The sequence below is a fragment of the Mastigoproctus giganteus genome, chromosome 9, assembly GCF_048544385.1.
Source record: "Mastigoproctus giganteus isolate SK-2022 chromosome 9, ASM4854438v1, whole genome shotgun sequence".
In the NCBI taxonomy this organism is placed as follows: Eukaryota; Metazoa; Arthropoda; class Arachnida; order Uropygi; family Thelyphonidae; genus Mastigoproctus; species Mastigoproctus giganteus.
The window spans coordinates 110,638,286-110,653,559 of record NC_143583.1 but is presented as its reverse complement, the minus strand read 5'-3'; the positions used below and the strand labels follow the sequence as shown (position 1 = coordinate 110,653,559).

At 38.8% G+C, this 15,274-nt stretch overlaps 1 protein-coding gene across 2 annotated transcripts in view; it reads left to right on the top strand.

The window, feature by feature from the left end:
- The window catches only part of IleRS (Isoleucyl-tRNA synthetase), a 430,056-nt gene that overhangs the window by 71,740 nt on the left and 343,042 nt on the right, over positions 1 to 15,274 (top strand). For both annotated transcript variants that reach the window (XM_090381523.1, XM_090381522.1), the window contains exon 6: positions 11,837 to 11,921. In XM_090381523.1, the coding sequence (XP_090237649.1) occupies positions 11,837 to 11,921 (85 nt within the window). The remainder of the gene's footprint in view (positions 1 to 11,836; positions 11,922 to 15,274) is intronic.

The window sequence follows — 15,274 nt, the reverse complement described above, 5'->3', positions numbered from 1 at the left end:
ATAAATTTGATTTTGGTAATTTTGCAGTTATTTTCTACAGTATTTTGTAAATTTGATTATTACCTTTTCTAAAGGTAATTCTTCTAAGTTATATTCTTTTTTGACATCTTGTAAGCTTAAATTTTTGTATGGTGGATAAAATTTTGGTATCTGCTTAATTACTATAATATTTTGTTTAAATTCTGTAAAGTTGATTCTGTAATATTTTGTCAGTTTAATCCTTACATTAATAACATGAATGGCCTCGAATACTCAGAGAATATCATGACTCGGATGGATGTGGCTTGTAGGCAGTTCCCATATGAGTAACGAGTTTATCACTCGTATAGCCTCTCACATGTATTCTAAAGTGGGTCTGATAGGTAGTCCTAGCTTAACTGAGGAAGAATATATTTCACTGAAGAAATGGGTGCTTACCTTAGTCTCAGATAAAACTGGGGACTTGTAAGGAACTCAGTATCTAGTGACCTGCCAGGTGATGTGTCCCTGCCTTTCTGTCAGAGAGCATAAGAAACAAGTGCATGCTTTCTCTGGCTTAAGAAGATTGGTTTTATTAGGAGTCCCCATAATCAGTGAAATGGATAACATTTTTTGCAATAAGGATAGTAGTAGTAGTAGTAGTGGCATGTGATTCAAGAAAGCAACTGTATGAGCTTATTCAGCATCAGCCAAAAAAAAAATAATAAAATAAATAAATAAATAAAATAAAATAAAAAAATCACACCATTCCCTCCAAATGCCTGTCCAGTTCCTCCTTAAATTTATTTAACCTGTCAACTTCCACAACGACAGATGGAAGTTTGTTCCAGCAATTAACCACCCGCTGGCTAAAGGCAAATTTCCGCACATCTATTCTACATCTATATTTTCTTAATTTGAATTTATGCCCCCTTAGGTTCGTAATCTGAACAAGTGGAAGGATCCCATCAGAATTCAGCGTGCTCAACCCATTCAAGGCCTTATATACCTCAATCAGATCATCGCGCAGGTGCCTAGTCTCCAGCCACTGCAATTTGCGTAACTTAAGCCTCTCTTGTAAGAGGATCCTTCATTCCCCTCACCAATCTTGTTGCCCTTCTCTGTACACGCTCAAGTAAACCTACATCCTTCCTAAAATGAGGCCTCCAGACCTGTACGCAGTACTCAAGGCGTGGCCTGACCATTGCCTTATACAGAGGGACAATCACCTCCTTCTCCCTGCTAGCAAAATTCCTATATATCATTGACAAAACCCCATGACCTGCCCTGGCAGCCTGTCTGCATTGCTCAGAAAACTTCATATCTGACTGCACAATTACTCCCAGGTCTTTTTCATTTTCTACCACCTTAAGTGTAGTACCACACAGTTGGTACGTTTCTCTGGGGTTACTTCTACCCATATGCAGTACTTTGCATTTGTCAAGGTGAAACTTCAGTTGCCGCTTCTTAGCCCATCTGCCCAAATTATCTAGATCCTGTTGCAGTAGCACACTGCCATTACTGTCATTAACAACCCTGCCAACCTTTGTATCATCTGCAAACTTCAACATTAAGCCTGATATACCTTCATCAATATCATTGATAAATATACAAAACAACAGTGGACCTAACACCGAACCCTGTGGGACTCCACTAATAACATTAGTCCACGAAGAGCAGCACCCATTGATTACCACCCTCTGTCTTCTCCCACTTAACCATCCTTTTATCCATTGTAGCAACTTATCCGTAATACCATTCTGCTCCAATTTGTACAATAGTCTTCCATGCGCAAAAGTGTCAAAAGCTTTCCTGAAATCGAAATATATGATATCAACATTATTTTTTGCATCTAGTTCCTTTGTAACCACATCATAATATCCTATCAAATTTGTCAGACAAGACTTTTCCTTAACAAACCCATGCTGTGTCTGAATTATTGCTGCAATCTTGTCTAGATGATCCTGCAATGCATCTTTAACCAGTGACTCCATTATTTTACCCAGAACAGAAGTTAACTAACTGGTGTGTAAATTACTCTTGTCACCCTTTGTGAATTGGGGATACATTTGCACATCTCCAGTCTGTGGGGACCTCCCCTGAATCCAAGGATGCTCTCATAATTATGGCTAAGGGTTTGCTTAGTTTCTTTGCTGCCTCCTTTAATATAACTGGATAGATCCCATCCACCCCAGGTGCTTTTCTTATGTTTAACTTCAACAATTTCTCCTCCACTTTGCTTTCAGTTATTACAAAATCATTACGTATCCTGCTATAATTTAATAACCTTCTGCCATTTTCAAACCTTAATAATTCCTCATGTGTGAATGTAGATGCAAAATACTCATTCAGTTTGTTTGCTCTCTGAGCAGGATCATCAACAGTTGAATCAACGATGTCAAGTGGACCAATCAGATTCATCCCCTTCCTTTTAGAGTTTATATAAGTAAAGAAATCCTTGCTGTTTTTCTTAGCATCTTTTGCCAAGGATTTCTCGTAATCTGCCTTCGCCTGCCTAACCTCCTTTCTGACCTGATTACAGACTAGCTTATATCTGCCATAGGCTTCTGAGTCTATGGCAGATAGATGGACTAGAACCAGGTGTATATGCCAGAAGCAATAATTAATGATATCACCAACAGATTGTTAAATTTTAAGGGAGGTAAAGTGAGCATTATTATTTATATGGGGACTAATGATATTAAGCACACATGAACTGTTGGATAAGTGTAGGACCATGCTGAAAATAACACCACAAGTTAGGTCAGAATGTGTATACATCTGCAAATCTTCCAGGCACCATAAGAGATAGTGTATTCTGAATGCTTTCTGTATTAACTCAAAGTTGATACACAGTCTTGCCAGTACCACTAAAGAAGTCTTAAAGGGGGGGGGGGACTGCTAATTAGGCATAGTATAGACATGCATTTATCTTGGGATGTAAGTCAAAGTAATGATTTGCCACATCTCATGAGTTCTTGTCTGTAGCCAGAAAAGCTGATATTTGGAAGATGTTCTGTTTGTTTTTTATTTGATTTTTAGGAGCATTAGCAACTAAGGCCATATTGCTCCGGGGATATGTGGTGGTCATTCCCTGACCTTTCCGCATCCTCCGTATTTGGTGGGCACGGGCCCGAACCCCGGTCTAATCAAGAAGTGTGTGCTACGCACTGCTGCTCCTACCCACCTGGCTACGGAGGCGGCGGGAAGATGTTCTGAGAGCAGTAATGTTTCTAATAAGCTGAAGACAGCAATGTTTTGAAAGAATAGGAAGGTAATTATAAGGAAATAAGCGTAAATAATGTTCAAGGAGTGTATAAGAATAATAAACTATACAAGAATACTGAGTCTTAACTATGTCTACAGTAATGGCAGTACTGTTGTCATGCATATGAACTGATGAACTGTTGAACAAATGTAGGACCATTTTGAAAAAATGCCGTGTGTTAGTTCAAAATGTGTATATGCAGTTCTGCCTATTAAAATTCACTCATTAAATTGTGTGAATTTGAACCCCTGATTAAGATGAGAATCATTATCCACCCCACACCCACCACTTCTATCTTGCCAATGCTTCCTACATTACACATCCAACTCATGAAACTGAGTGACAGTGGCAGACTGGTTAGAGTGTCAGCTTGCCTGATGGCAAGTGGGCCCCCTTGCAATAACATTAGACAATATGTTAAAAATGTTAATGACCTTTTAGAAGCTTGAAAATATAATAGATTACTGTATGCAACTTTACGTTGTATTACTATTTTAATAAAAAAAAATTTAATAAAATCATTTTTATTAAATGGTGGGCCCCCCTTTTACACAAAGGGTGGGCCCCCTTTGTCTCCTGGCAACCAATATTTTTAGACCCAGTCTGCCATTGCTGAGTGATACCACATTTCACTATAGTGAACTGTGGCGTCACCCAGAAATAGGGGATGGTGAGTTTTATTATAGTGTGTGTAAAGTATTTAGGAAGCATAGGCAAGTCAGAAGAGTTGGTTGGTGGGTGGATCAATCGTGCTTCTCATTAAAAGCAGCCTGAGCATAACAAAAGCTTTTCTAGATTCAGAACTTATGTATACCAGCATAGAATCTGTTGTGTGAGGTAGTTGGATGCAAAGGTAACATGAGAGTGGGGACATGCTACGGACCAGAAGAGTATGATGAAAACCTCTATATGCAGGTGGAATGGGTGAAATGAACAAGTACGAACGTCTTATGGCTGATTTCGTTTTGACCCATATTTATTGAAGCAAGTGAAAGAGAAATTGAATATGGAGGAAAATTTTTTAAATAAACTAGATCATTATTATTTATATAAGCATTTTAAAGAAAATATTAGAGGTAAGATTATTCTATACCTGATCATTACTCACAGTACAGATGGCATCATAAAGCTGAGTGTACAGAAACCATTAGCAGGAAGTGATCATGCACTACTTAGTTGGAAAATGGAGAAAGGCAGCTATTGTTAAAAGTAAAGGCATGTATAAAGACATTGTTTAAAGGGGACTGACAGTTTGATGTCACATGGCCACTCTCAACTGGGCAGATAGGAGGGCTAGTGCATTACAATTATGGAATAACTTTAAAGCAATAGTCACAAGCCACGAATGGAATTGATGGCTTATACTCATTCATTTTGAGGGTGGCTACAAGAGAGTGCACTGAACAATTAAGATCAATTATGAGGGCATCATTGGACTCTGGATTGGAGAAGCGCATCACCTTCATGTATCACCAGTACTACTAAGGAGTAGGATGCCAAGATGGATGAATACAGAGATGGTCATTGTAATAGAGCAGAAAAGATATCTACAGCTAACTTTGCTATGGTATTGATGCCTGTAACAGCCACCACAGTTGCCCTGTAATAGTATCACAGAAAAAATTAGCTGTAGATAGCTTTTCTTCTTTACATTGATACACATGAAAAATTCCTTATCCCTATTCTTTGCTCTCTTAGCTGATGATATCTCATACTTGGCCTTGATGATTATTTGAAATCACTGGCTAAGAGAACAAAGAATGGTGATAAGGAGTTTCTCATGTATATCAATACTAAGAAGAAGAAGAAAATGTATGAAATTGGGCCCTTCCATAATGGGTGTGCAAAAGTCTTAACCCTGCTGATAAATTGTACAGATACTCTGCATTAATCTTGACACACAAATGATCTTTCACAGTAAGGAGAAGCTATGCTAGCAAGGTGACATTGAAATTTCAACAAATTGTTTATTAGGGAAAACTTTCAAGCCTAAAGGCAAGTAAGGTTCCATGAGTCGATGGCATGTACTCATTCATTTTGAGGGCAGCTACAAGAGAGTGCATTGAACCATTAAGGTCAATTATGAGAGCATCATTGGACTTGGAAGAGAGTATCCTGGATTGGAGAGGTGCATCATCTTTATGTATCACCAATACATAAAGATGATTCTTCTGAGAGCCATGTTGATAACTACTAACTAGTAAGTCTGAAAGTAGTAGGAAAAATCATGGAGGCCATGATAAAGAGTGCAATATGGGGACTTTAGATAGCAATGGAATTCTGAAGAATACACCACACAGTTTTTTTAGAGGGAAAATAATGTTTAACTAACCTGTTTAATTAGCCATTTTGACATGATTATTCATGGGCTGGGTGTAAGAAATAATTTTGACATTGTTTATTTGGATTTTAGCCAATGACTCAGTTCCCAAATTAGAGCTTACTGTATAAGCTGAAACATTTTGGGATCATAGGTAAAATTCTAATATGAATCACTAGTTTGCTGCAGGGAGGTTATTATGGTTTATGATTAATGGTCCCCCAAGAATAGATGCTAGGACCACTGCATTGTTTTTGATTTTCATAAATGACATTGATGATGGGATATAGGGCATTATTCAAAATTTGTAGATTATATGAAGATTGGGAGTATGGTTAATGATCAGCAGTAAGCAGCACTCCTTCAGGACTGCATGCATAGGCTTCAAGAATGCGCAGAAAAGTGGCAGCTACATTTCAATACAGCAAAATGTAAGGTCATACATTTAGTGAATACCAAATGTATGACCAATTTGGCATGCCAAAATAACTTACCCACTTGACAGGAGTACAGTTAAACTGTAGAGGAAGAAGGGAATTTGGCAGTTGCAATATGGTAGGACATAAAGTTCTCCAAGCAGTGTACACAGGTAGCAAGAAAGGCCCGTGGTCTCCTGTTGATTTATCAAACATATGTTTGTAGAGATGGGTAGATTATAATCCTATTGTATAAGGTTTTGAATAAGGCAGTTGTATGATTGAATTATACTTGAAGTGGTCAAGTATTTCAAGCATTCCCCTGGGGAATAAAGCTATTCATAGGCTGACATTTATTAGTGTACTTGTAAATTTAGGACATTGTTTTTGTGAATTTGGAGGATTTTTGCTTAAGAAACGTGATCTGTAGTAAAGGAATACTGTTAAGTGCTTTAATTATGGAGATTTGTTTATTTTTGTATTTATCTAAATATTTAAAAAATTAAACAAAAGTAAAATTGGCTTTGGTAGCATCAAGAAATAAGAATATTTGCTGATGATATCGAGGCAGTATTAGATGTGTTGGGAAAGCTTCTGATTTAGAGGGATACACAGCAGCCACAAGCAAAGGTCAAATTGATTCTTGTAATTACTTTTATTTTGTTATGCAGTAGCCTGAAAAGCAGAAATGGGGATAGCATTACATGTTCTCTACTTGGGAACCAACATTTACATGGGCTGTGCAAGAGTTACTAAAACCACAAACAAGCAAATTTACTTGCTTTTACACTAATGCATGGAGTATAGTAAATAAATTTTTTTTTATTTACTTGCTTTTATCACTAATGCGTGGAGTATAGTAAATAAATTTGATGAGCGTGCAGTATTGGTTATGTCATCAAATTCTGAAGTAATTAGGTACAACAGAAACATGGTGTCACTTTGATATTGGAGCTGCAGAATTCAAATGTGGTGATTATGATATGTGCAGATAGGAAAGACATGACGGGAGGGGGAGAAGCTTTTAGTTAAAAAGTACATAGCCTCTAAAAAGCACAGCCAGTAGATGCTGGTTGCCAGTGCAATTCTGAGTCAGTTTGACATGACATAAGTACTGGGAAAGCATAAATGAGAGTTGGTGTCTGTTATAGGCCAAATAACTGTGACAAGTATAATGAACAACTAATATAGACAAAAATAGTGAGCCAGCAAATTGAATATTTTATGTAGGATTTTGACTTTCCTGATATCAATTAGAATTCGTGGGTTTGCAGTTTACTCAGTAATAAAACATTTACTGATTTGCTGGATTACTGCTTTCTATACCATGTTAGATTTAAGGGAAAACAACATTCTTGGTCTGGTTATAAGCAGTGCTTCATCATGTATTAAGAATCTTTCTTCAGGTAGAGAAACCTTCAGGTGGTACTGATCATAGCATGTTTGTGTGGAGTTTATTCACAGAAATAACTACTGCCAAAGGTAAATGGAAGGATTTTTTTTTTTTTTTTTTTTTGCAAAGGTGGTTATAATGGACTTATTCTTTTCATTGGGACCAACTGATTTTGAAAAACGTAAATGGCAAATGGGAAGTGTCTGAAGAAGTAATCAAAGAACAAGCATTTTATATCAATTACTGTGCTCCTAGAATTGGTGTACATGCAAGTAAACAAGCATCTGTTCTTACTCTTAGTTACCCTAATACAGCCCATTTGTTTATCTGTTTCATGGTGACTCACAGCAGGCCTTGAAATAACCCCAGCACTTTGCTTTTTATACCTTGTTTTGGTACTTATTCTAATAAACATAGCCCATTTTAATTCGGTTTATTCCCACTTTTGTCAGCCCTCACAGTACAGACATATTTTGAGCTAAATTTATATGTATATATTATATATATATATATATATGTGACAAATTTTTTTTTGTATATCGGCAGCAATAACTTAACTATATTTTTTCCTTTTTTGTGTACAAAATTCCATGTAAACTCCACAGTGTATGCAATATGAAACCTTTAAGATTAATTAGTTATAGTATTTTTTATATTCTAATATAAAGGGTGTTTTATTACTACTGGACCTACTATTCAAGACCTAAAGCAATGAAAAAAGTTCATAAATACAAAGGGTACTAGGAAAGTTTTGCAATATGACGCAACAATGAATCACAGGAAGCTGCTTGTTGCTGCATGCTGAGAAATGTTCATACGTGCATAGTAGCCACCACGCCAAGTCGATGGGCTCAGTTATTCATTAGTAGTGAGAGTGTAAAGTGCTTGCGATGGCATCGTGGTCACGAAATGAGATAAGGACAGTTTTGCGGTATAATTTCGTGCGTGGTTTAACCATAGACCAGTGCTTAGAAGAAATGACTCTTGCACTAGATGATGATTGTCCAAATCGTACAACGATATTCAGGTGGTATAGAGAATTCCAAAGGGGAAATTTCACTCTGGAGGATTCTGAGAGGCCGGGAAGGCCACGAACGTCAGTTACGGAGGAAAACGTTACTGCTGTGAGGAAAATGCTTGACGAAAACAGGCGAGTGACCTACCAACAGATACAGGATACTTTGGGCCTAAATGCACCAGCAATTCGTTCAATTCTGCAAGATCATTTGCACGTGAAGAAACTTTGTTCTCTCTGGGTGCCGCATCAACTGACTGAAGAGCAGATGACACAACGTGTGACTTGGTGCCCGGAGATGTTAAAAAAGTTTGATAAGGGACAATCTCGGTATGTGAACAACATCGTGACAGGTGACGAGACTTGGCTGTACTATTACGATCTGCCGACCAAGGCTCAAAACAAAGTTTGGGTCTTTGATGATGACGACACACCCGTAATTGTCAGAAAATCCCGATCTGTAAAGAAGAAAATGATAGCTGTATTTTTCAAATCGAGTGGAATTGTGGAACGTGTCGTTTTGGACACGCAGAAGACAGTCACAGCTAAATGGTATACTGAACAATGCCTGCCTAAAGTCATTGGATCTATGAAGAACCTGCGGCCAAAGTCAAGAATGGACACCTGGTACCTCCATCCCGATAATGCTCCAGCTCACCGCGCCAAAGCCTGCACCGAATATTTGACCACGACAGGACTGAAACTTCTCGAGCACCCTCCCTACAGTCCAGACCTTGCTCCCTGCGACTTTGCACTGTTCCCGCATGTGAAAATGAAGCTAAAAGGGAGGTGGTTTTCCAGTGATGAGGACCTTCTACGGGCTTGGGACAACGAGTGTGCTTTACTCCCTAGTGAAACTTGGCAGAACCGGTTTAAAGATTGGTTTCGGAGGATGGAGAGGTGTATTGAATGTAGAGGAAATTACTTTGAAAAAATTAAATAAACAAAGCTGTATTGCAAAACTTTCCTAGTACCCTTTGTATATGACTGAAATAGCTTTGTTTTCGAATTACAGCTCAGTTTGTATTCCAAGAATTATGCAGTAAAAAGTGCCTGTTGGTAAATCACCTAGACTGTTGGTAAAAATACCTAGACTGTTGGTAAATCAACAGTCTAGGTAGATGGGTTTAAAAGTTGATGACTATTCTGGTGTGCATAGTTAAATTTGTTTTGAAACAGTATTTTGTTGTTCATGATCATAATGTTTTATAAGGATGAAAGGTTATTCAACCAAGGTATAATGGACATGTATCTTATGTATGAACTTGCAAATGTAATGCAGCCATAGCATGATGTGTGTATGTGAAAGGGTTTCCTATAAAATCATTCATATAGGATCATTGAACAAGCAAATTTCAGATGGTAGTAAACCAATCATCACCAGAGCTGTTACATTGGATCTATGGAATATAATCATGGTGACAGCACTGGAGGACAGCAGCAGCAGAATGACATAAGTCATGCAGCTGTGTGGAGAATTTTGTGAAAACAGCAGCTTTATCCTTATCACATTCAAAGATTACAATTCTTTACTGAAGCTGATTACCCGCACAATAACATTTTGTACCCGCTTCCTACAATGATGTACTTATGATCATATTTTTTTATCCTCCATATACAGGGTGTATCGTAAATAGTGGTCCAGAGTAAAGGAGTCGGTACACTGTGTTCTTAGGTATCACGTACAGGAATTTCAGTTACTTTTAGTCAAGATTCGCAAAGATTAAATTTTTTGCGAAATGACCTCCCTGAGTTATTGAGAGATGTCGACCAAGAAATACGAGACACAATGTGGCTGCAGAATGATGGCTGTCCCGCTCACTTTGCTGTTATTGTACGAGAACATTTAAATCAAACTTTTCCACAAAGATGGATTGGGCGGTTAGGCCCAATTTTATGGCCACCACGTTCATCGGATCTCAACCCCCTAGATTTTTTCTACTGGGGGTGTCTGAAAGAAAAGGTCTACAAAGAGGAAATCACTTCTGTCGAACAATTGCGTCAAAGGATTCAAACAGCGGCTGAAGAAATTAATGCAAACGGATTTGCTCGCAGACTCAAACGATCTTTTATTCGGCGATGCAGAGCATGCATCACTGCTAATGGTGGCCATTTTGAGCATTTCGTTTAGTTGAAATAAATAGTTAATTTGAAAAGAATGTTTTATTTCAAAAAACCCAATCAAAGAACTTAAAATAAAAAAGTTTGAATCCAAAATATCTTAGGCAATTAAGCTGCTTTTTGTTTTAAATGCCAATAACTTTTTTTTCTGAACTGTTAGCAATTAATGTTGTACCATTTTAGAATCTTGATTTAATAATGATTTTTTTAAATTAATGGGCACTGACAGTGTAGTACATTTTTTTTAGACAATATGCACCTAAAGTCACATGACTTTTTGGAGATGAGTATCGAAATAGGAAAAAAATTAATTTCTTTAAAAACCTTTGACTTTAAATTAGTCGAATGTATTTGTTTACGATAGTGCACCTATTCAGGAGTAATAATAAAAAAACAGAATTAAAAAATATTGATATTTGTTGAAATTATAGGCAAATTAGTGATGCAAGACACAGAAATTTAAAAAAAAAATGAAATTTATTTTTTTCCGAGAATCTTGACTAAAAGTAACTGAAATTCCTGTACGTGATACCTAAGAACACAGTGTACCAACTCCTTTACTCTGGACCACTATTTACGATACACCCTGTATATATATATATATATATATTTTTTTTTTTAATGTTTTCACCAGAATTAGTGTGATCAGTTTTTGTAATACTCATGACTGGGCAGAAGAAAATATACATGCTATCATCCAGTTAAGGCATGGCAACATTTCAGTATTGATGTATGCACAGGAATTATTGCTGACTCTGTAATCATTTGTTCTGTTTTGCCTGGAATATTAACCTGAGATTCCTATTCAGATTTTTTAAGGAATTATTTACTAAATGAAGTTCCTCTTTCCGTCCAACATATGTGGGTTATGCACGACACTGGCTAATTTTAGTTGAGGTAGCCAGAGACTTTTTGGATGAGCATTTCTCTATTAAATGGAAAGGCAGTCCCATTACACGGCACTCCCTGGAACCAAGCCCACTGAATTTTGACCTTCTGGGTCATCTAAAATCCATTATTTGTGACACCCATTGACAGTGTTAAAATGCTTTCCAATGTGTAGAGCAAGAATGACAGCAAATCTGAAAATACCTAGAATTTTTGAATACCTCAGGCAGTCTGTGATGATATGTAGTTGAGCATCATTTTAAGCACACCTTTAAAGTTAAGGTGGATAATTGTTGGAATAAAATAGTAGGCTGTATCTCAGAGCAATCAATCCTGAAAGTGTGGCCCACATGTTATGAAACAACCTGTATTGATAGTTGTTTCCTATAAGTTTTGTTTCTCAGTGATATATTCTTATAAAAGAATAAAATGCAACTTTTTTTTTTTTTAATTGAAGGTAATGCCCTTCTCTACAGCATGTAACACACCACTTTCAAATTTTGAGTCGGGTCAGAACTACAAGGAGGTACTGGATCCAGCAGGTAAATAATCTTTTTTTACCCCTTCCTGTAACAAGTCTGTATTGGTGTTATTATAATGCAACCAATTAAATTTTAATAACAATAATTTAAAGTGATTGTGACAGGTGCAAAGCCTATTACTTGAAAGAAAGAAAAAAAAAATCAAAGGAACCATTTCCCACGTAAAAAAATGTTAACCCATAACCAGGTGAGTTACTTGGTTTTTTTTAAATTTTTTTAATGTCTAGGTCCAAGTTAGTAGGTATTGCGGTTTAGTAAGGGGAGGAGCAGTTATGGCTTGTTGGCTGAGTTGGAGTTGCTAATACTAATCTGTTCGGATTGTACCTCCCTGCCAAATTGCCGTGTCTGGGAGGTACAATCTGAACAGATTAGTATGCTGTTTGAACAGGTCAGTGGCAAAGGTATGGAAGGCTTTGTAGGCAATGAGATTATGCTCTGGCTGCAGTGAGGAAGCATCCAAGAAGTTCATCCAAAAGTCAGTGTAAATAGGACACTCGTGCGATACACTCATGGATATTAATCTTACAGATTAATATTGATTGTTTTCCGGCCCCTTACCCCTGGCCAGCTATCTGGTATAACTTTTTTTTTTTATTATTATTGTTTTATTTTATTTTATTTTTTATTTTTGGCTGGTGTAGCGTTAGCCATAGGCTTCCTTGCACCGTGTGGCCATTGCTAATACTAATATGTTAGTATGGAGTGGAGAGTTTGTAATAATGTGAGACCTAACTGAATAGCCAGAAGTGATGCCTTATGGTGGCCCAGCATCCTCAGGAGAATACACCAAGCTTGTATTCCACAGAACTTGTATGATTTTATCAGTGATTATAACAAGAAAATAGCAGTGCAAACTAGATTTCAATGTATACAGTGAAATGTTACCCATGGATGCCCTCAGTGTTCAGTACTGGGTCCCTGTTTTTGGAACCTGATGCTGGACAAGGTTGCCTTTGCAGATAGCATTCTCCTTGTGGAGGATAATACCAGAAAGGCTCTGGAAGACTGTGAAAATCATGCCATGAACCTTCTACAGAAGTGGGCACAAACCGGTAAGCTAGTAATTTCTAGTACAAAAACTAAATCCATCCTACTAAAAGACAAATTAAGAAGAACACCTCTGATAAAGATTTCAGGAAAAACAATAGCCCTAACGACAGAACTGAAATACCTTGGAGTCATCTTTGACTCCAAGCTAACATTTCACCCTCATCTAACAACTGCTGGCAAAAAGGTGTGAAGGTATGCTAGCATAATTGCCAGAATAAGTAGAGCTGACTCTGGTTTAAAAAGGAAGACTTCAGCCCTTATTTATAAGGCCATCTTCCTCCCATTAATTACGTACAGGGCTGGCTTCTGGTTCCCCAGAATGTTACTAGTCAATAATAGAGCTAAACTAGGATCCATCCAGCACATCATCCTACTTACAATTACCAAGGCATGCCTCATGGTCAGCACCCCTGCCCTGCAGGTTCTGGCTTGTGCACTGCCATTAGATTTGGAAATAATTCAAAGAGGCCTCAACTATGGGCTTAGAAGGCATATCCCCCCTGACATCATAGGAATCACTAAAAAGACCTCTGCGAAAATTTATTTTTATTTTTGTTACACAGAGCATTAAAAACTACGATAAATGAATTAGCTTTCGGCTGGGTGGCAGCCTTCATCAGATTAAAATACTTTGAATGGCAGTTGGAATAGAGATGCACTGCCAGGATGGTGCATGAGGCACATGGTTAATTGTTTGTTGATGTTTGTGGCTGTGACGTATGGTGGTGACGTGGCCAGCGTTTGTCTATGGACAGAATTACTGCTTCTGTGATGGGGTTAAATTGACAACCACTGTTCCTGTTCAACGAGGTATCCGAGCATTTTATACTTAACGATTCCAACCAGGTGCGCCTTAGGTAATGGTGGGACTTGTCCACAACCACGACATCGCGGTGTGGGTCGATGTCGTGGTGGGTTGTCCAGACATGCTCGGCAATAGCTGAGTGTTCTACATCCGCCAAACGGATCGCCCTTTTATGTTCTGAGAGGCGTTTCTCGAGTCGACGTCCAGTCTCTCCAAAGTAGCAGCTCGTGCAGTCACGGCAAGAGATGCGATAGACCAAACCACTCTGTAGAAGGGTGGGGACAGGTGTTTTTATGTTGGAAAGGAGAGAACGCAGTTTCTTGCCTGGGAGTTGGATGCACTTTATCCCATGCGATCTTAGGATTCTACCGATCTGCTGTGACAGGTTGGGGTAGTATGGGATGAATGCCCTCGTGGATGACTCGTCACTGTTGGCGTTGCTGTTGGTCGTCACGTTGTCGCGTGCTTGTAGATCACACCTGTTAAGGACGTCGATGGGGTAGCCACACCTCGTAAGGTCTACTTTGACTCTGGTGATCTCTTTGCGCCTTTCATCTGCAGAGCTGGAGTGTGTCCAGGCGCGAGTTAGCAAGGTTCGGGCGGTTGAGAGGAGGTGGCCCCGTGCGTGTGCTGACTGGAAGTTGGTAAATTGGCCAGCACACATAGGCTTACGATAAACTGTCGTCTTCAAGCATGTGTCTTCGCGCCGGACAAGTGTATCTAGGTATGGTATAGAGTTGTTCGACTCCAGCTCAATCGTGAATTTTATGAAGGGCGACAGTGAGTTGAGGTGGGTTAGGAGTCGCTGACCTGAGTCTCTAGGGATCACTACGAACACATTGTCTACATAGCGACACCAAAAGGCGATGTGATCCGGTGCGTGTGTAAACGCACGTCCCTCTAACTCCTCCATCACGATGTTTGCTGTGACCGAGCTGACAGGGGAACCCATGGCTGTGCCATGTATCTGCTGGTAGATTGAGCCATTAAACATGATTGCACCCCCTGTTAAGCACAGTCTGAGGGCGGCGGAAATGTCATCAGGCGTCAGCTTAGTTCTGTCGCTAAGGGTTCCATCATTATCCAAGAGTTGTTTTGCGCAAGAGATGGCAAGTTCCACTGGGATGGAGGTAAAGAGTGATACGACATCGAACGATGCCATGACTTGATCTTGCGAGATGGATATAGTGCGGATCCTTTCTATGAACTCAACACTGTTGGAGACGGTGTAGGTGGTCTTGCCAACTAGAGGAGAAAGAAGTCTCGAGACAAATTTAGACAGCTCGTAAGTCGGTGATCCACAGCAGGATACAATAGGTCTTAGTGGTGTGCCTTCTTTGTGCACTTTCGGCAGGCCGTAAAACCGTGGGATCTGACACCCGGAGGCACGGAGGTGATTACGGGTTGACTGTGTGATTTTCCCTTGCTTCAGCCAAGTGTTGATGAGGATATTCACCTCTGACTCCCATCGTTCCAAAGCCTTGTTGGGGTTGATGGT